This window comes from Daucus carota, chromosome 5 (genome assembly GCF_001625215.2).
Source record: "Daucus carota subsp. sativus chromosome 5, DH1 v3.0, whole genome shotgun sequence".
NCBI lineage: Eukaryota > Viridiplantae > Streptophyta > Magnoliopsida > Apiales > Apiaceae > Daucus > Daucus carota.
In genome coordinates, this window is record NC_030385.2 from 1,072,729 (window position 1) to 1,094,403 (window position 21,675).

The 21,675-nt window shown below is 32.9% G+C and overlaps 4 protein-coding genes across 4 annotated transcripts; 1 reads left to right on the top strand and 3 right to left on the bottom strand.

Moving 5' to 3' along the window:
* LOC108221127 (putative F-box protein At1g33530) lies at positions 1-1,095 on the bottom strand. Its single transcript, XM_017395026.2, has one exon. It carries the CDS (start codon positions 1,093-1,095, stop codon positions 1-3), a length of 1,095 nt encoding a protein of 364 aa, XP_017250515.1.
* Positions 1,096-5,729: 4,634 nt separating this feature from the next.
* Positions 5,730-6,698, bottom strand: LOC108221129 (putative F-box protein At3g17490). The gene has a single exon (XM_064093181.1). It carries the CDS (start codon positions 6,696-6,698, stop codon positions 5,730-5,732), a length of 969 nt encoding a protein of 322 aa, XP_063949251.1.
* Positions 6,699-16,269: 9,571 nt separating this feature from the next.
* Positions 16,270-17,331, bottom strand: LOC108222592 (putative F-box/LRR-repeat/kelch-repeat protein At1g11620). The gene has a single exon (XM_017396489.2). It carries the CDS (start codon positions 17,329-17,331, stop codon positions 16,270-16,272), a length of 1,062 nt encoding a protein of 353 aa, XP_017251978.1.
* Positions 17,332-19,816: 2,485 nt separating this feature from the next.
* Positions 19,817-21,413, top strand: LOC108221130 (uncharacterized). Its single transcript, XM_017395028.2, has 5 exons — positions 19,817-20,011; positions 20,127-20,330; positions 20,413-20,505; positions 20,611-20,748; positions 20,903-21,413. The coding sequence occupies exons 1-5, from the start codon at positions 19,817-19,819 to the stop codon at positions 21,266-21,268; spliced, it is 996 nt and encodes a 331-aa protein (XP_017250517.2). The 3' UTR covers positions 21,269-21,413.
* Positions 21,414-21,675: the final 262 nt, after the last annotated feature.

Below are 21,675 nucleotides of genomic sequence, written 5' to 3' on the forward strand. Positions count from 1 at the left end.
TTAATCTTGTTGCTCAAACCCTTCAAGTGAGACCAGGCTCCCGCTGATCTGAGCAACATAAGTAAATTCTCTGAAGACACAAGAGAGAGGGGGCGTTCCTTTCTTCCTGTCATGATAAACGATGTATCCAGCACCATCATCTTTTGCAAGAAACTGGCCATCACCCAAATAAAATAGTACATGATCTATTTTCATATGGGGCTCAATATTAAACTTCTTAGTCCAAATGATATTGCCACCAACATTAGCCAATGTCCATAAACTAAGGATGATTGATTCATTCTCACTAGATTTCAAGATGAAACCAATAGAGCCTTCAAAATCCAAAGCATCTGACATTCTTACACCTGTTTTAGGGTACTGACACGTTCCAAACACCTCATTATGCAAATTAAACAACAGAATCCCATTCGTACCTTGAAAACACAGTACCCTACTACCAACACAAACACATTCTGAGAGCGGATCTTGCCTAAAACCTCGCATTTCTTCAGGAACCATAATCACTGTCCAAGAATCTGTATTAAAGGAGTACAACTCCGCCACTAGTTGAAATCTTTTTTCCACCCCAAGGTTAATTTTAACAAGCACAACCCTAAGAATCTTATAATCATTGCTCACAGAATCAAACCCAAACCCAAAATTAACCACAAACTCAAGCCTATATAAACGTGATTTTCTCCGGGGCTTAACTACCCGGGGCTTGGGAAGCAACTTAAAAGACCTAGTCAACGGATTCCAAATGTATAACACAACAACATGTATATCACTAAGAATAACAAGACCATTACAAGAACGAAAAAACAGCTGCGGCACATCAGATATATACCTTGGGAGACTGAGCTTAACTGAATTTTCGCCAAGAGTGTCCATAAAGAGATCTTGCGATTCATCACTTTTGGACACAACCCTGAGTGTTGAAAAGGGGTGTTGTTTTTTCTGAGAAATGGCAAGGTGGGCTTGGATGAAATAAGGGTTTGAGATGATTGATTTCCATGATTTGCATACTGATGTGCATCGGAGGAGTGAAAGTACAGGAAGCCATGAGAGAATTTCGAAGATCAAGTCTTCTGCTAGTTGATTAATGGATGCCATTTTAGTGTTTGAATTGGTTGTAAAGTCGCAAGTAGCCAAGTATAACAGTACTGCTCGTATAAACCCTAAATCCCAATTGTATTTCTTTATTCAGTGAGTAAGTTACACAGTGCAACTGTTTATACATACCACCTCAAAACCCGTGCACCGCTTTTTATTAATTTTATAAATTTTTACTTTTAATATATTTAAAATGTTGAAAAAAATTAGTTATCAATAATAAATCATAATTTTTATTTAAATGAACATAAAATATGAAATTACATTTTTCTAAGTCAGAACTACTTATGTTGTACTAAGCTATTGTCTGGTCACATCTTGTCTTTTATCTTTGACTCTTGTTTAGCATCATTGTTGTATTGTTCGCAATTTCTTTTATTCCGATCAGTCATTTGTTGATCTTCTTCTGTATATTTGATCTATTGTTAATATAATCGTATGCTTTTTTTTTTATTGCTCTAACACATTCATATTTTGATAGTAATAAAATTTTATATAATAATTTTTATAAAGATGAGAGGAAAAGTTGATAAGCGGAATGGTTTATGTTCAAGATCTTGACTATTATTTGAAAGATTTTGATGTTGTAGTGGAAGTTGAAGATTCTGCTATATATAATATTTTGGGTTGATTTGTATTTGTATAGAAGGGTTTTATATATAATATACTCTTTTGTCGTCACGGTATATTCACGTCTTTCTCTTAATTTATTTAACTAGCTTATAGCCCGTTCAAGGCACGAGAACTTTTTAATTATTTATAAACTTTTTAAATATATTGTAAGTGGTGTGAAAGAATTTAATTTATAAATAATAAATTAAAATTTTCATTAATAAAATTTGAAATTATGATTTGTTTGTAAGTCAGAACTATTGTAAAAATATATAGGTTCTCCTTGTTTCTGTAAAAAAAACTGACTACAAATGTTGGATCATCCGACGATGCGGTATAAAATACACCGTCACACTCATTAATGGCTTCAAATAAACTATTGTAATCAAGCCATTATTTTTCTCTTATGTATCATGCCAAAGTATTATATTTTTTCTATCAAATTTTAATATATATTGAGAAGAATATGTGACATCAATTTCGATTAGATTATATTTATAAATGTATTTTATATAAGAATTATTATAATATGATTTAAATTTGGCTTACTAATTTTAAAATATATTTGATAAAAATAATTTTGTGACAGTGCGATTTATATGATTCTACAATTAAAACTGGTAGGAAATATTTATTTTGAATTAAAATATCCGGCTTATTAATTTTAAAATATATTAGATAAAAATAATTTTGTGATGGTAATTTATATGATTCTATAATTAAAGCTGATAGGAAATATTTATCTTGGATTAAAAAAAATCATAAACATGTGAAAGACAGAATTTGTTTTGGATTCAGAAAAGGAATTATAAACATGCATATCAGTTGCTTTATAAAAATAGAAGTTAATATTGTTCTAATCTAACGGTACCTATTTGTTCAATATACGATCCAACGGATAAGCTTTTGGACCATGTGACCATGCGACCAAATTATCTCCCTTACGCTTATTATATATAAGTATATAATTTGTATGTATTCGTATGACAGGGTTTTATATATGTGACTCAAACTTCTATTAGATTATATCTATAAATGTGTTTATATTAGAAATATGACATCTGATGTAATTTATTTGTTTTTATAAAATTTATATGGTTTTAGAATTAAAATTGGTAGTCGTATTTTGTATTAAATTAAGAAAAATAATCATAAACATAAACATGCTAGCACATGCACTTGTCACGTCTCGACTTCCATCTATAATCACACTTATCAACACATTCTTTCTTTGTGAGTTTTTCTAGACCAATATCTTTTTACTTTTTTTCCGGCTTAGCCAAGTTAATCTTTGTTGAGTTCTAGTTAGTATTGCTTGGTATTTAATCCATCTGGTTGTTCGAGCACCAACGGTCTTTACAAGTTGGATTTATAGTTATGTTACTGGTAGCATATTCTTAATTAGTTACCATTTCCTATATTCCATGCATTTAAACAGTGGAGGTTGGTAAAAAACGTGAGTTAGTAATTGAAGCATAAAACAATGACAAGATTGGGAATGAAATTAGCTTTTAAAACGAGAGATTCTTTGCAAGAATAATTCCCAGAAACAAGCTTAAGCAGTTATTTGTAAATTACTTCCGCTTTCAATTCTGATCGTATGAATGTATAGAAAAATTCATGTTCGTTTTGAAGATAATGGTTTTCAAGATGTTGCGGCGAAAGTGCACGATGAATTGGTTTTCCAGCTTCCTACAAATTATTCATTTGACCTATAGCATATATTTAAAGTTTTGATAATTTTAGCAAACCGTTAGTATAAAATTGTAATTGAATGACTTATTATAGATATTTATAAGACGACATAAGTTGATGAATATGTTTGTAATTAGGATGATATTTTACAATGGTTAATGGCTTACACTTTTTTATGTGAATAAATATGAATTCAGGATGATATTTTAAAAAATATTGTATTTTTACATTTAATTGGGTGTGATCATTTAGATTGTGATACACATTAGTTGTAAACGAGAGTCTACGTTTGTATATGGATATTGGTAAAATGGGATGAACTTAGAAAAAATATCATTAGTATTGCTGGACAAACAAAAACTTACAATTGAATACTACAAATAAATTGGTGAATGAATATTTCATTGCCGGTTATGGGATTTTATAAAATTTACGAAAGTTACTACACTTGTCAATTAATCATCCCTATCATGTCTTTCATATCATGTCGTGTTCTTATGCAGTGAGTTCCGTCATAAGTAATTAGGGTAGTCCACTAGTTAAAAAATACAATGAATATTTGGTCATCACTTATTCATTTATTGTTGAAAATAATATTACATTTCTTTTCTTTCGAATTTAAATATATAGAAAAATTAGGCTCCACCGTCAAAAATACGACAGAAATTTTTGTGGCAGAGTAATTGTTTTATTTTATTACCAACGGAACCTCTTGTACTAATTCACAACATAATTTTGAATTTATGCCCGATATTTAAATAAAGGGCGGAGCGAAAAGAAAAGAAAGAACTATCTTAATTAACCCGATTACATAGATTTAGTGTTAGATATCCGTTGTAAATAGCCTCAAGTTGGTATTGCATGGTATTTGATCCATCTGGTTGTTTTAGCAGCAACAATAGTCTTAACAATTTTAATTTAAAAATTAAGTTACTGGCTATAATCTTAGTTACTGGATTAAGTTACTGGCTGTAATCTTATTTACTGGTATTGCATCTGACACTTGCATTTTTTTCTTAGTTTACCTCTACTACAAATTATATAGTGCTAAAAATCATTAATAAAATATGTCAGCTTTTACGAAACACACTATCTCATATCTACCTACAAACAACTTAAAATCGTTAATAAGATATGTTTATATTTATGAAAGAGTTGGTCTCATATCTACCAACAGGCTACAACTTAAAATTGTTAAGAAATTATGCTTATATGTATGAACCGTAAAGAGACCTTAAAAGGATGATTTTCACTAACCATAATAACTTAATTGACTAGCTATCTAACTATTTTAGTCAAATACCAATAAAAACCCATTAAAAGTCCCCGGAGTAAAAATCCATAAGGCCGGAGGCCAACATAAAATTCATGTAATAACTTGACATCTTACACCAGTACAACAAGACCAATAAATATACACAGAAATGCCGGAGGCCGACATCAAATCCATATATCTTAACATCTTACAGCAGTACAACAAGATCAATACCAATAGTCGCGTAAAACAAGTAAAACACCAGCTACTTAAATAACAACCTGTTGTTGCATCTTCCAAACTCTAAATTCCCTCCTTGCCAAAAGCAGACAGCACAGCTGGAGTAACTGCAAAGCAATATGCAGTAAGTCTTTCAGATTTCTACCAATTTAGAAGGATCATATTAGATGGATTAGTGTTTATTCCTAGACTCACTTCCCAACTTGACCAAGACAAAAACAAAGAAAGTGAATCAAATTTAAGAGAGGAATAAACAGCGAAACAATCTAAAGTTAATTAAAGATTAAGATAATTTTAATTAAGAAAAGAAAAAGAGATACAACATAGTGCTGCATATTGCTGCATTTTACTTGCTATGTTTGAAATTTTACCGGAACACCGTTAAAGCTTCCTAATTAAAGTTCTCAGTCTCTGAAATTATCTTCAGGAGAATTTTTTCAGAAATAGTTGTGCCTAATGTGGCTCAACCAAAATCAGAGAAGTGCTCTGAAGATTAAGCCCAAATTTTTGTGCCCCTTTAAGAGGATCAAATTATTTGAATTTTCGATCCATATATTAATCCATCAGGTAGAAAAATGAACCATAAACATCAAACCGCTAGCAAAGCACATTAATTAGTATATCTAAGCAAAAATCACATGCAATGTACATGAAAATTTAAGAAACTTGGAAACCTAAGACACATAATTATTAGCATTTAGAAGTTGCATTAAACAACTTACCATATAGTTACCCTTGTAGTTCAAAGCCTTTAAGTGACAGAAGGCTCCCTCGGAATTGAACTACTGGCATATATATTCTGAATTGATCAACAAATGTTCCTTTCTTCATATCATAAAAGAAGCATGCATGAGAGTGATCTCGTGCAACAATTAAACTTTCCATCGCCCAGATAAATAAGAACATAAGCTATCCTTTTAGCGGGCTCTATATTAAACTTTTCAGTCCACCAGAGGTTTCCATCAACCTCATCCAACGCCCACAGAGTCAGCACGGATGCCCTCTCCCCTGATCTCAGGATCAAAGCAATTGAACCTTCAAAATCCAAGACCTCTGATATTATTTCACCAGAGGCAGGATACTTATGCATTCTAAACACCTCATCTTGCAAATCAAACGACAGAATTCCATCCGTACCAGGGAGACACAATACCCTACTATCAACACAAACACATTCTGAGATAGGATCAAACTTGAAACCTTGCATTTCTTTAGGAACCTGAATCGGTTTCCAGGAATTCGCATTAAAGGAGTACAACTCCGCCACCATTCCCTCTTTCTTTTCACCATTATCCAAAAGGTCACTAAGTCTACCAAACACAACCCTAAGAATCTTATAATCACTGCTCAGAGGATCAAAACCAAATCCAATTTTATTTACGACCCCAAGACGCGCGTAATGAGCCAGGGGAAGTAACTTATCCATCCTCATCAATGGATTCCAAATGTATAAGAAAACAAAAAATATATCACCAAGAATAACAAGACCATTACAAGAACGAATAAGCAGCTGCGCCCGAACATCAGATATATACCTTGGGAGACTGAGCTTAACTGAATTTTCGCCAAGAGTGTCCATAAAGAGATCTTGCGATTCATCACTTCTTGACACAACTCTGAGTGTTGAAAAGGGGTGTTGTTTCTTCTGAGAAATGGCAAGGTGGGCTTGGATGAATTTAGGGTTTGAGATGATTGATTTCCATGATTTGCATACAGATTTGCATCGAAGGAGTGAAAGTACGGGAAGCCATGAGAGTATTTGGAAGATCAAGTCTTCTGCTAGATGATTCATGGATGCCATTTTAGTGTTTGAGTCGGTTGTAAAGTCGCAAATAGCCTAGTACAGTAGGACTGCTGGTATAAACCCTAATTCCCAATTGTATTTCTTCGGTTTATATAAGTTACACGCGCTGTAACTGTTTATACACAAGCTGGAGCATAATTTTTTGTTTTAATGGTAACTAATATTGCTAATTATTGAAATTTATATAATTAATCTTAAATAGAATTATTAATAAATCATTAATATCTTTCAATTTAAATAATTATTGGTATCAGTTTTTGCTTAAGAACATAACCGTAGAACCCTAAATGTCACATGTGTCACATGTTTATAAATAATTGTTAATGACATGAGGTTTAACACTATGACCCTGTAATTTTATTTCTTCTAATTATTAATCCATGTTGACTAAATTCATATTTTTTCAAAGTAATCTTATGAAAATTTTAAAATATGAACGTATATTTGTTAACTTACCAATATCGGTCATAATTATAATATAAATTATGAAGTTTTTGGTATTTCACCTTCATTTTGATTCAATAATTAAACTCCATGCACTTTAAGGAGTATCGTATATATTATAAGATTTATCTCAATCACAAATTGGTCGCCACTTTGTTGAAGTTCGTGTTCAAAAAACCCTAAAAATTTCTTTAGTTTGAATAAAAAAAATTTAATGTTGCATGATTCTTTAAAGAAGATGCATGTTGCTTCATTTACCATATCTAAAAAATTCTCATAAACTTTTTGAAACCAGCACCGATGTTCATGTACTCATAAAAATAATCATTCTCTCACTTTTTGAAGTTGTGGTCATCCAAGATAGAAAATGCAATGTTGATGTCCACAAATTCACTTATATCCAATTTAATATAAATAATGCAACCAATATTGATCAAACAATTCTATCTATCGATCTTCAAATTGTTCAACGGTCAAATGAATTCCCATTTGAAATTGAGTAGTGGAAAAACATGTCATTGATTTTACGTGATTAAATTCGACAACATTAGTTGTCCGACATGGTTCAAGCTGTCGAAATTATATGTACACCGAATTAATGTTGAAATTAAAAAGCGTGACTAAATCCTGTCAAATTAATATATTTGCAATAGATTCAACAGTGTTTATTTAAATACAAATTCAAGGTTTTTGGTTAACTTTAGGCGGTATCTTTCGTGCTTGAAATTGAGAGCCGGGAAAACACCCTCTTTCAAAGACAAAAACACCACTTGTGTAAGAAAAAGATGGTAAAATTGGGTTGAAAGCAGTGAAATTTTTGTTGCCACAATATATGAAAAGCTAAATGAAAAAATCAACTGTTAAACATGCAGTCCCCTAGAACATACTGACACGACACTTCAACCGTTCTTTGAGAATTTTCAAAAAAAATTAAGATTTTGAAGAGGGAATTGCAAAACAAAGATATTGTAATTAACCATGGGTAACAACTTGAACACCAAGTGCTAAATTTCCTGTTAGTAAATGTTGGATTTGTAAAGGCTACAACCTTGTCGAGGTATAGTTTATAGGTCTGATCACCGCAGTACAACAAGGCCAATGCCGTAATATCTCACAATCAAACTAACTGAAAAGCCAATGTTTCTGAAAAACAAGTAAAAGACAGCTACTTTAATACTAACTCATCCAAACTCCCTCCTCAAACAGGAATGCAGAAAGATCCCCTTCATCGCCACATGCAGACATCATAGCTGGATTAACTCCAAAGCAATAAGCAGCAAGTTTTACGGATTATATAATTCTACCATTTTAAAAGGATCATATACAGATAATTAGTATTTATGTCTAGACAGACTTCCCAACTTGATCAAGACAACAACAAAGAAAGAGTATCATAATGAGCCCACTCTGATCAAAATTAAGGGAGGAATAGACAGAGAAACAATCTAAAGTTAAATGAAAAGGATTGAAATTTTTTAATTAAGAGAACTTTGATATTAAAAGAACAGACATCTTCATTTCCAAGAGATCAACATACTGCTGCATTTGACTTGCTGCATCAAAGATTTACCAGAACACAGTAAAAGCTTCCTGAGGTTCTCAGTGTCCAAATTTATCTTCGGATGAACATTTTGCTAAGAAATGGTGAAGACAACTTTCTGCCCGCAGACAAAGTTCTCAGGGCATTAAATGATCCACTTCTTGGATTGGTGCGTATAATTTAATTTACTTATTAGATATCTACGAATAACAATCTGAAATATATTAACCAGTGTATGTCAGTTGGCCTCCAAGTCAACTCCAGAAAAATTTGATAGTGGATCCCCAAGACCCAAACATAGGTTTGTGTGAAATTGACCTTTTATTTCTATATATTTTATTAGAGAACCAAAAATTTGTATGAAGTTACACTTAAGTACAATAGGCTTCAGAGCCTATCAAATTGTTGGAAACGTGTATGGGCCTTAAACCAAAAACTTCCGATATATTAAGATACAAACACGCACAACTTGTATATTAATACTGTAACATGCAGCTACACTACTTATAATTTTGTTACACACGCTAGCTAGGCTTCAGCCTTTCTTGTTACACACAGAGATGGCACGCGGCCTTTTCACTCAGAGCTTCAGCTCTTCTAAATTTCTCTCTACAACTGCTGTTGTAGTTTTTTTCCCAGTGTGTTATCTACTACAGATGGACAGCCTTATATATAGGCTTTAAGTTCACATTCTAACATCACGGCACACCTCACATTTTTATCCTTATACATATTTATAGCCTACCATATTTTAAGGACATTATTACAACCTGCAGCCTGTTATTTTGACCATGAAAACCTACTATATTTTCTTCTGTTCTCATGCACAGCCACCTTTTATTTCTCCCATGCACAGCTACCATTCTTTAAAACCTTGATTCCTGGAGCTGTTGTAGTTCACCTATTTCGCCACCTTCTGATCTTATACCAAGTACCAAGAGCTTATATTAGGATGCTTGTTTATATTTTCAGCACACCACAATTGACCCTCTTTATTTTCTTGCATTGATATTACTGCTTCTATTATATCTATAAACCCCAGCTGTTTATTTGACCAAGCTGCTGCTCTTTTATTTTCTACACTTGACTGCAATGTATTTTATAAAACCCAGCTTCCATTTTATGTTTCTGATAATTAATCCCAATGTCCAGTATTTGAGAATATTTGTCTCTACTGCATTGCTTTGAGCCGGGTTTGAATTCTAACACAAATAATGGAAATTAAAATTTATAGCAGCAAAGCAAACTCACATCATCAAGTACTGGTTACAGATCATACATACTAAGATTACGCAGGCAAATCTCTCGGTATACCACAGGAAAGTGCGAAACATGATTCCGCCCGGGGCTTAAGCAACCCCGACCAAAAATAGAATAAAATTAGTAGTGACATAAAAACTTTGTATATATAAGAACCCCTCTAAGAAAAATTAGTAGTCACAGATTTAACATGTATGACCTTATATATGACATTGAGAACTATTAACTTTTTGGAAAAACAATTCTATGTTAATTAAGCCCGATGTTTATGAAATCCTGGATCCGCCACTGCAAGTGGCTCCTTTGCAGCCTCAAGTGGAAAAAGCAAAACCAGAGAAGTGCTGGGGAAGCTGGCGGATGAGCCTTAACTTGAGTGCCCCTTTAAGAGGCTCAAAGTTATATATATTAATTAATCAATCAATTAGATCCGGAAATAAACCATAAAACAATGAAACATATTTAGGGTAACCGTCTTATCCGTTGACAAAGCAAGTTCATTATATCTAAGCAAAAATTCTTCGCAATGTACATAAACAGATTTAGCATACTTGGAAACTTAAAACAATATTAGTATTTAAAAGATGCATTAAACAACTTACCACATTAATCTTGTTGCTCAAATCCTTCAAGTTGCTCAAACCCTTCAAGTAAGACCAGGCTCCCGCTGACCATCATCTTCTTCCTTTCTTCCTGTCATCATAAACGATGTATCCAGCACCATCATCTTCTGCAAGAAACTGGCCATCACCCACTACTAGAAAAATGGGTAAAATTAACCGCCATTTCCGGTCAATTTTAGTTAAATTTGACATGATCTGTTATTTTATTTGGGTACCCATAAGATCTCTTATTTTATTTGACATGATCCTTATTTTATTTGGGTACCCAAATAAAATAGTACATGATCTATCTTCATATGGGGCTCAATATTAAACTTCTTAGTCCAAAAGAACTTGCAACCAACATCATCCAATGTCCATAAACTAAGGATGATTGATTCATTCTCACTAGATTTCAAGATGAAACCAATAGAGCCTTCAAAATCCAAAGCATCTGACATTCTTACACCCGTTTTAGGGTACTGATATGTTTCAAACACCTCATAATGCAAATAAAACAACAGAATCCCATTCGCACCTTGAAAACACAGTACCCTACTATCAACACAAACACATTCTGAGATCGGATCTTGCATAAAACCACGCATTTCTTCAGGAATCTTAATCGGTGTCCAAGAATCCGTATTGAAGGAGTACAGCTCCGCCACTATTTGACATATTTCTTCCACCCCATGGTTAATTTTAACAAGCACAACCCTAAGAATCTTATAATCATTGCTCAGAGAATCAAACCCAAACCCAAAATTAACCACAAACTCAAGACTATATAAACATGGTTTTCTCCGGGGCTTAATTTCCCGGAGCTTGGGAAGCAACTTAATTAAAAGACCTAGTCAACGGATTCCAAATGTATAACAAAACAACATGTATATCACCAAGAATAACAAGACCATTACAAGAACGAAAAAACATCTGCGCCACATCAGATATATACCTTGGGAGACTGAGCTTAACCGAATTTTCGCCAAAAGTATCCATAAAGAAATGCTGCAAAAAATCACTTCTCAACACAACCCTGAGTGTTGAAAAGGGGTGTTGGTTTTTCTGAGAAATGGCAATGAATTTATAGAAATTCTTCTTTTGGAAGATAATGGTTTTCAAGATGTTGCGGCGAAAGTGCACGATATATTGGTTTTCGAGCTTCCTACAAATTATTTATTTGACCTATATTAGCATAAATTATAAAGTTTTGGTAATTTTAGCAAACCATTGTATATATAAAATTATAATTTTATGAATTATTATAGATATTTATAAGACGATATAAATTGGATGAATATGTTTGTAAGATGATATTTTATGATGGCTTATACTTTTTTATGTCAATAAATATGAATTTGGGACAATATCTTTAAAAATTATTGCACTACAAGAAAAGTGGCTATTTTCGACAAAATCTGGTATTTTCGACCGCTTCTGGTCGAAAATAATTAATTTTGACCCCTCTAAAATGGTCGAATATAAGCTGGTCTTAATTACCAATCCGGTGGAACATAATTATTTTCAACCGCAATTTCATATATTCGACTATATAATTATCTTCGACTAAAGCCATGGGGGATAAACTGCAGGGCGTAGTCGAATTTATGCGGTTGAATATAAGTTTATTTTTTACCGATTATCTTTGATCGGGTTTATTTTCGATCGAGTGCGGTCGTTGTTATTGTTTTTGACCGGATTTATTTTCGACTATAAACAGTCGAAAATAGTTTCCAGTCGAAAAAAGCGATAAAAAATAGCCGTTTTTCTTGTAGTGTTGTATTTTTACATTTAATTGGGTGTGATCATTTGGATTGTGCTACACATTAGTTGTAGATGACAACCTATGTTTGTATATGGATGGTGCTAAAATGAGATGGAATTAGAAAATATATCATTAGTGCTATTGGACAAACAAACAACTTATGATTAGATATTACAAATAACTCTACATGAAAAGCGGTCATTTTCGACCGTCAATTTCTGGTCGAAAATGACAATTTTCGACCGTATACGGTCGAAAATAGCCGTTTTCGACTGGAGGAAAACCGGTCGAAATTAGGCTGGTCGAAAATAAATTCCGGTCGAAAATAATTAAATTCGACCGCTATTTTCGACCGTCTTTTTCAACCCAAAATTCGTTTTCCATGAAAATTTGAACTTCCCTGCTCAAGTTTTTAAAAAAAATTGAAAAATTGAGTTTCCCACCATATATAAATGACCGACAACGGTCGAATTTATTAAGCCTTTGAATTTAAATTTTGGTCGAAATAAACATATATATTCTTTCACCAGTTTTTATAAAAACTAGTGAAAGAATATATATTTCATCACGAGTTATCGGCGAACGAAGTGATATATGACCTCCACTTGAGTGATCATTTTGATATTTAACTTTTTTATAAAATTTACTAAAGTTACTACATTTGTTAATTAATCATCCGTATCAGGTCATTCATATCATGTCGGTGTACTTATTTCTGTACTTAAGTCCACTAATTAAAAACAATGAATATTAGGTCTAACTTTTTTTTTTGAGAAAATATTAGGTCTAACTTATTCATCTATTTTGAAAATAATATTATATTTCTTTTCTGTCGAATTAAAATAAATAGGAAGTTGGGTGCTCCACCGTAAAAAATGCAACAGAAATTTTGTGGCAAGTAATTTTGTTATTTTATTACCGACAGGGAACCTCTTGTACTAATTCACAACATAATTTTGAACTTATGACCGATTTTTGAATAAAGGGCCGAGCACAAACAAAAGAAAGAACTGTGGTAATTATTCTAATTCTGTTATATTGAGTGTTAAAAATGTGTTGTAAATAGCCTTATATGTTGTAATGAATTGCGGAGTTCAAATTGGTATTGCGTGGTATTTCATCCATCTGGTTGCTCCGGCAGCAACAGTAGTCTAATTAACAAGTTTAATTTAATGTTAAGTTATTGGCTGCATATTCTTAGTTACTAGTATTGCATCGGGCAGATTCTCCTTAATTAGTTTACCTGTACTACAAATTATATATAGCATTAAAATCATTAATAAAATATGCCAACTTTTATGAAACACATGTGTAGTGACATTATCTCATATCCACCTCCACATCGATACAGACAACTTAAAATCGTTAATAAGATATGTTATATTATGAAAGAGTTGGTCTCGTATCTACCTACATGCCAGCTAATTAATTTGCATCCCATGCAAGGCTATAATTTTTGTTAGGGTTGTAACCAGAGCTTTTTTTAACAAAACAAATACGGTAAAGAGATAGTAAAATGATGATTTTCATTAACCATGATAACTAAATTGACTAGCTAGCTATTTAACTATTTTAGTTACATAGCTCAATATTCTAATATTATTAAGAGAGACATTAAAAGGAGAATGAGCTAAAATATATATAGTGACCAATAAAAATCCATTGAAAAGGCCCGAGGCCAATATCAAATCCATGTAACTTAAACATCTGCAGTACAGCAAAGGTCTGAGGGCTAACATCAAATCCATATAAATTAACATCTTACAGCAGTACAACAAGACCAGTACCAATAGTCTCGAAAAACAAGTAAAACACAAGCTACTTTAATACCAACTTGTTGCATCTTCCAAACTCGATCTATCCTCAAATCATCAGGCAGACAAAATCCCTCCTTGCCAAAATCAGACAACACAGCTGGAGTAACTGCAAAGCAATGTGCAGTAAGTTTTTCAGATTTCTACCAATTCAGAAGGATTAGATGGATTAGTGTTTATGCCTAGACTCACTTTCCAACTTGACCAAGACAAAAACAAAGAAAGTGAATCAAATTTAAGAGAGGAATAAACAGAGAAACAATCTAAAGTTAATTAAAGGTAAAGAATTTATAATTAAGAAAAGAAAACGAGAGATCAACATAGTGCTGCATATTGCTGCATTTGACTTGCTATGTATGAAATTTCACCGGAACACAGTTCAAGCTTCCTAATTAAGGTTCTCAGTCTCTGAAATTATCTTCAGGAGAACTTTTAGCAGAACAGTTGTGCCTCAAGTGGCTGTGCCCCTTTAAGAGGATCAAATTTTAATTGCCAAACCACATATTAATCCATCAGGTACGTAGAAATATAAACCATAAACATCAAACCGCTAGAAAAGCACATTCATTAGTATATCTAAGCAAAAATCCCATGGAATGTACAAGAAAATATAAGAAACTTTGGAAACTTAAGACTTGATTATTATCATTTAAAAGTGGCATTAAACAACTTACCATATAGTCAATAAATCCATATATCTTAACATCTTACAGTAGTATCAATAGTCTCGAAAAACAAGTAAAACACCAGCTACTTAAATAACAACTTGTTGCATCTTCCAAACTCTAAATTCCCTCCTTGCCAAAAGCAGACAGCAAAGCTGGAGTAACAGCAAAGCTATATATATATATATATATATATATATATATATATATATATATATATATATATATATATATATATATATATAGTTTTACTTCAATAAAAACCTCCTTATCCTAGAAACTAAAAACTAAACTGAAATATCACTAAATCCTAAATCAAATACCACTAAATTTTAAACAACCCCATCTCCACCTCCATCTTCACCAAACCCACCTCCATCTTCACCAACCCCACCTCCACCGCCACCACCTCCGTCGTCGCCTCCTTCATAACCAATACTACCTCTATGCTATCGATGTTTCAACCTCCTTCAGCCCCGTTCATACTTCTTTCTCCACCTCGACTCAACTTCAAACGCGGAGCCGCCACTATTCCGGCAACGCTCCAACCCCCTACTTCAAGCCGCCCAAACCTCCGCTACAATCATCTTTCCTCCATCTCCACCTTCACCTCCACCATCTCCACCACTATCACCACCATCTGAATCGAAAACGTGAACAGATCTGGAGATTCTAAACTGGAACATATCTAGAGATTAAGTTTTCACTAATTTCTGCAACACATATCACTAAATCCTAAAGAGAATATTACTAAATTGTACTGAGAATATCACTAACCTGTATTGGTTTCTAGTTTTTATTTTAAGATTGGTTTCTATTTGATCATGAGCCTATATATATATATATATATATATATATATATATATGCAGTAAGTTTTTCAGATTTCTACAAATTTAGAAGGATCATATACAGATGGATTAGTGTTTATGCCTAGACTCACTTCCCAACTTGACCAAGACAAAACCAAAGAAAGTGAATCAGAATTTAGGGAGGAATAAACAGAGAAACAATCAAAAGTTAATTAAAGATTATTATAATTTTATTTAAGAAAAGAAAAAGAGATACAGACATATATAGTGCCGCATATTGCTGCATTTTACTCGTTATGTATGAAATTTTACGAGAACACAGTTAAAGCTTCCTAGTTAAGGTTCTCGGGCTCCAAAGTTATCTTCAGGAGAAATTTTGCAGAAACAGTTGTGCCTAAAGTGGCTCAACCAAACTCAGAGAAGTGCTCAGAAGATTGAGCCCCAATTTTTGTGCCCCTCTAAGAGGATCAAGTTTGAATTGTCGATCCATATATTAATCCATATATCAGGTAGAAAAATGAACCATAAACATCAAACCGCTAGCAAACCACATTCATTAGTATATCTAAGCAAAAATCCCATGCAATGTACATGAAAATTTAAGAAACTTGGAAACTTAAGACGCATAAGTATTAGCATTTAGAAGTTGCATTAAACAACTTACCATATAGTTAATCTTGTCGTTCAAAGCCTTTAAGTGACAGAAGGCTCCCACTGAATTGAACTGCTGACATATGTATTCTGAATTGAACAAATGTTCCTTTCTTCATATCATAAAAGAAGCATGCACGAGAATGATCTCGTGCAACAAACTTTCCATCGCCGAGATATATAAGAACATAAGCTATCCTTTTAGCAGGCTCTATAATATTAAACTTTTCAGTCCATGAGAGGTTTCCTTCAACCTCATCCAACGCCCACAGAGTCAGCACGGATGCCCTCTCCCCTGATCTCAGGATCAAAGCAATTGAACCTTCAAAGTCCAAGACCTCCGATATTATTTCACCAGAGGCAGGATACTTATGCATTCTGAACACCTCATCATGCAAATCAAACGACAGAATTCCATCCGTACCAGGGAGACACAGTGCCCTACCATCAACACAAACACATTCTGAGATAGGATCAAACTTGAAACCTTGAATTTCTTTAGGAACCTGAATCGGTTTCCAGGAATCCGCATTATAGGAGTACAACTCCGCCACTAAACCCTTTTTCTCTTCACCATCGAAAAGGTCACTAAATCTACCAAACAGAACCCTAAGAATCTTATAATCACTGCTCAGAGAATCAAAACCAAATCCAATTTTATTTACGACCCCAATATGCAAGTAATGAGCCGGGGGAAGTAACTTACCCAACCTAATCAACGGATTCCAAATGTATAACAAAACAACATGTCTATCACTAAGAATAACAAGACCATTACAAGAACAAATAAGCAGCCGCCGCTCATAAGCTATATACCTCGGGAGACTGAGCTTAACCGAATTTTCGCCAAGAGTGTCCATAAAGAGATCTTGCGATTCATCACTTTTCGTCACAACCCTGAGTGTTGAAAAGGGGTGTTGTTTTTGCTGAGAAATGGCAAGGTGGGCTTGGATGAATTTAGGGTTTGAGATGATTGATTTCCATGATTTGCATACAGATATGCATCGAAGGAGTGAAAGCACGGGTAGCCATGAGAGAATTTCGAAGATCAAGTCTTCTGCTAGATGATTAATGGATGCCATTTTAGTGCTTCAATTGGTTGTAAAGCCGCAATTAGCCAAGTATAATAGTACTGCTCGTATAAACCCTAAATCCCAATTGTATTTCTTCGGTGTGTAATTTACACAGTGTGTCTGTTTATACATATAGTGTATACGGAGTAGGCAAGCTGGAGCATAATTTTTTTCGTTTAATGATAAATAATATGTTAATTATGAAAATTTATATATTTAGTCTTAAATATAATTATTAATAAATCCACTAACATCTTTAAATTAAATCTTTCAATTTAAATAATTATTAGTATTATTTTTTGCTTAAGATCATCATATATAACGGTAGAACCGTGAATGTAACATGTCACATGTTTATCAATAATATAAAAAAATTAAAATTTTTAGATTATATTTTATACAATCTTGACTCCAATAGTCCAATATTTTGGGTACTTCTTACTTGTTCAAAAAATATATTAAACGATATTTAATACAACTATATATATATTGGCCCAAAATTAATATAATATATTATAAATCTCAATGTACTTAATTAAAATTTAAGATTATTGTGATTTATTAAGATTAGATAAAAATCAATGATATTCAAAAACTCGATAAGTTTTTATTTTTACTTTGGAATTTGTTGTGAAATGAATAATATATTATTGTATTGTATTTTCTTATAAATCTCTTCAAAAGTTGAGGGAATTTTAAAAAAATTTATTTGATGAAATCAAAATCAATTATAATTTATAAAAGTTCTCAATAATATGTTAATATCTTAAAATCCGAATCGCATACAAGCCAACATATTTAGGGCTTTTTTCATATATAACCATGTTTAAAATAGTTTTTGCAAAAATACTATCACTTTTTAAAATAAATTGTAAAATACTAAATTTCAAAAAATATTTGGAAAATTACGGTGGTGCAACCATATCAACCATATATGCAACCTAAAATGCAACTTTGAAAAAATCACTAAAATAAGTTGCCAATGGTGAGTTATCACAAAAACTACCATGAAATCATCTGAAAAAAACTATGAAATCAAATAAAAACGGTGTTGTGCCTTGCGACCCTAACAACCACAAAATCAACCAACTACAATTTAAGACACCCACCTCCTGCCACCACCACGGACATTCACGACGCACACCTCCTGCCACCACCACCATCACCGTATCCACCACCAATTATAACCAATTTCACAAAAAACAACCCAAACGAAGCAAGCTATTTTTCAATATATAATTAGTATCTCTTTCGGAATTGAAGATTGAAGCAGATGAACTTGAGAAGGAACGAAAAACTATTTTCGGCCAAGAATGCGGTCGTGGAGATATCGAGCGTGTGCCATTCATTTTGAGGCAGGTGATTTGTACAACTTTGCGGAAAAGCCTATAGAAGAGAGAGGGATGGAAGAGAGAGAGTGAGAAGAGAGAGAATAGAATGAGGAAGTTATATGGTATTTTTGCAATTTAATAGTTTGCATGTTATAAAAGATAGTATATTTGCAAGATTTCACAAAAGGTAGTAGTAGTATATTTGCAAATAAGATCCAAAGATTAGTTTACTTGGTAAATTTCCTATTTTTTTTATCCAAGTTCATACTTTTTCGAAGTAATACGTGGACTTAAGAAAAATAAAAAAGGAATCCACTCGATTCACAATTTTTTTCAGGCAGTTACGACATATTTTCAAAAATCCCCATCATAAATATATATATAGTGACCAATAAAAATCCAATGAAAGGCTATTTGCCAACAGAAAATTCATGCAATTAACTTAACATCTTACACCAGTACAACATGACCAATAAAATACACCGAAAAACCGGAGGCCAACATCAAATCCATATTAATGTGTGGAGAATCACAATGACCCTGGACATATGTATTTGCATATTTGGTAATGCTCCCCATTCTCTTAAACTAGTATTTGCACACTCTTGTGTTTAGGTGATATTAGTTTAGGTGATACAAGATCAGCTAGAGTCCCTAAACCACGACCAAATCTACCTAAAATTTTATACTATGAACACAGATTTTATAGTATTACTATTATGCAACTAAGCAAGTTTGTATATGGTAATAGTAGATGTCATATGAATTGCAGACTGGTTAACAGGGGATTTCAAGTGCAATTTTTCTTTTAATAGCATTGTGACTTGCGTTGGGGATTAATAAGTTAGTATATATGTATAAGTTAGTAAATATGTATAAATTAGTTTGTATTACTACTTATTGTAGGAGACATGTTCTTTTATATGTTATTTGTATGGTGTCTAAACTATAGCAGCCTGCCAACTCTAGAAAGTAATATGTGTAGTGATAACTTAGTAGTGATGATATTATATATATATATATATATATTTAGTATTCATGATATTTAGGCTTATATATTGTATATATGTTTGTAAATATATTTGTTAGGTACTACTGTTAGGTATGGTACTACTATTATATGTTGTATAATTGAGTTGTATTTTATTGAACAGAACGTAAAGATGAGTGAAATATGGATTAATCTTCCAAGGTTCAGTGAAGAGTACAGCAAGGGGGTTAAAGATTTTGTAGAAAATGCTATGGTTCATTATGCTGTAGAAAATGAAATGAAGAGTACAGTAAGAGAGTTTGTCTCTCTTACATGTCGTAGTTGGACTGAAGTTCCACAAAAAGATATCCTGTGGGAATATGTGAAGGTAATATAATTTTTTTCTTAATTTTTGGCTATTTTCTGAGAATTGTTTAGTTAAATTTATGAATTAACTCCTCAATTAGCTCCTAAATTATATGTAAAACATGTTTCATTTTTAGGACAAGTACGTAATCCCTGAAGAAGGTTATGACTGGGTTATGACGACGATGCGGGACTTGTTTAGGGGGTACAAAGCTCGGATCAAGAGGGATTACTATTATAAATATCAAACTGATGAGGAGAGGCTAGAAAATAGGCCTAGGGAGGTTCCATTGAAAGACTTCAAGATATTGTTAGAATATTGGGCTGATGAGAAAATAGCGGTAACATGAAATATAATTTTCTTTGTCACTGCATTATTTATCTCTTAAAGGATGTTCGAATTGTTTTTTCTCTCTTTTTCAGAAAAAAGCAAGAACAAATTCAGAATCTCGAAGGCTTATAACTGAAACACATACTGCTGGAAGTAGGAGTTTCGCACAAATAAGTCACAATATGGTAAGTGTTTTCATTTAAATATTTGTTAGGATTATGCTTGTCCTTTTGTTTGTTTCTATAAGTATGAACTGGTTGATGTGGTGAAAACCTTTTTTTTTTTGCAAGGCACTTGAAAGAGCATTGAAGGCTACCCGTGAACAACCACCAGCGCCAATATCAGATGCTGATGTTTATGTTAAAACACGCAAACGGGAAAGCACAAGAACATACAAGCTACCTACTGAAGTTGTTGAGAAAAAAGTGGTAAGTTCTCGGACTTCATAATTAGAATACAAATATAAATTATAATCTGTACTGTTATATCCTTGATATTTAGTTTTGCTATTTTAAATACTTTTTGGTAGTTGTAGATGATCAAGACATTTTCTTGCTCAATGTATGCATGTTATTGTTATAGGAAAATGTAAAGAAGCTGCTGAAAGATGGAACAATTGACGAAGCTGATGAAGTTGTTTATGGTGGGAAGGATCACAGTCGCACATTTTTAGTGGGGAGGCTTATTGAGAAAAGGGAACCAAAGAAAAAAATTGCACGCCCTTTGCCTACCATTCCAGAGAAGTATGTGGCTAGTTTAACTGAACAGATTCGAGATCAAATTGCAAAGGAGATGGAAGAACAAGTGCAGAAGAAGGTTGAAGATAATGTCAAGCTCATGATGTCCAAGCTGGCAGAAAAGAATCCAGGCCTTAATCTCGATATCGAGCTAACCAGTGCAACTGAGCCAACAGTTGAGCCATCACAGGCCAACAATGGCAGTGATTAACAACCCTTGATTGATATTTTCCGTATTCTGAACTAAACATGTCCTTGCTTAACTTTTATTTAGCTTTTATATTAAGATGAATTTGTATTTTGGAGAAGTTGGAGGATCTCGTTTTATTTTGAAAGATGTGATGTATTTTGGAGTTGGGGAATTGTCAGTTAGTCAGTACTGTTTGAGGATTTGGTTGTTTGTTTGCTTGGAAACTTGATATTGTTATTTATAAAGGGATGATCTAATTTTCAAACAAAAGCTTGCAAATTTTTTATTTGAACCTGTTGCCATAGCTTAGAAAAATGTTGCTAAGAAAATTAATTTACAGTGTTGCTATAACATTAAAAGTGTTGGCATAACCATATAATTTGATTTTAGTTATACTTTATGGTAACATAAAAAGTGGTGTTGCTATC

What these genes read in the sequence shown, in the direction of transcription:
- LOC108221129 (XM_064093181.1), bottom strand. Translation starts at nt 6,698, where the DNA reads ATGGCATCCATGAATCATCTAGCAGAAGACTTGATCTTCCAAATACTC.
- LOC108221130 (XM_017395028.2), top strand. Translation starts at nt 19,817, where the DNA reads ATGAGTGAAATATGGATTAATCTTCCAAGGTTCAGTGAAGAGTACAGC. An exon ending in GGGCTGATGAGAAAATAGCG is followed by an intron (nt 20,331 to 20,412) that starts GTAACATGAAAT and finishes TCTCTTTTTCAG; the next exon opens with AAAAAAGCAAGAACAAATTC. An exon ending in CACAAATAAGTCACAATATG is followed by an intron (nt 20,506 to 20,610) that starts GTAAGTGTTTTC and finishes TTTTTTTGCAAG; the next exon opens with GCACTTGAAAGAGCATTGAA.
- LOC108221127 (XM_017395026.2), bottom strand. Translation starts at nt 1,095, where the DNA reads ATGGCATCCATTAATCAACTAGCAGAAGACTTGATCTTCGAAATTCTC.
- LOC108222592 (XM_017396489.2), bottom strand. Translation starts at nt 17,331, where the DNA reads ATGGCATCCATTAATCATCTAGCAGAAGACTTGATCTTCGAAATTCTC.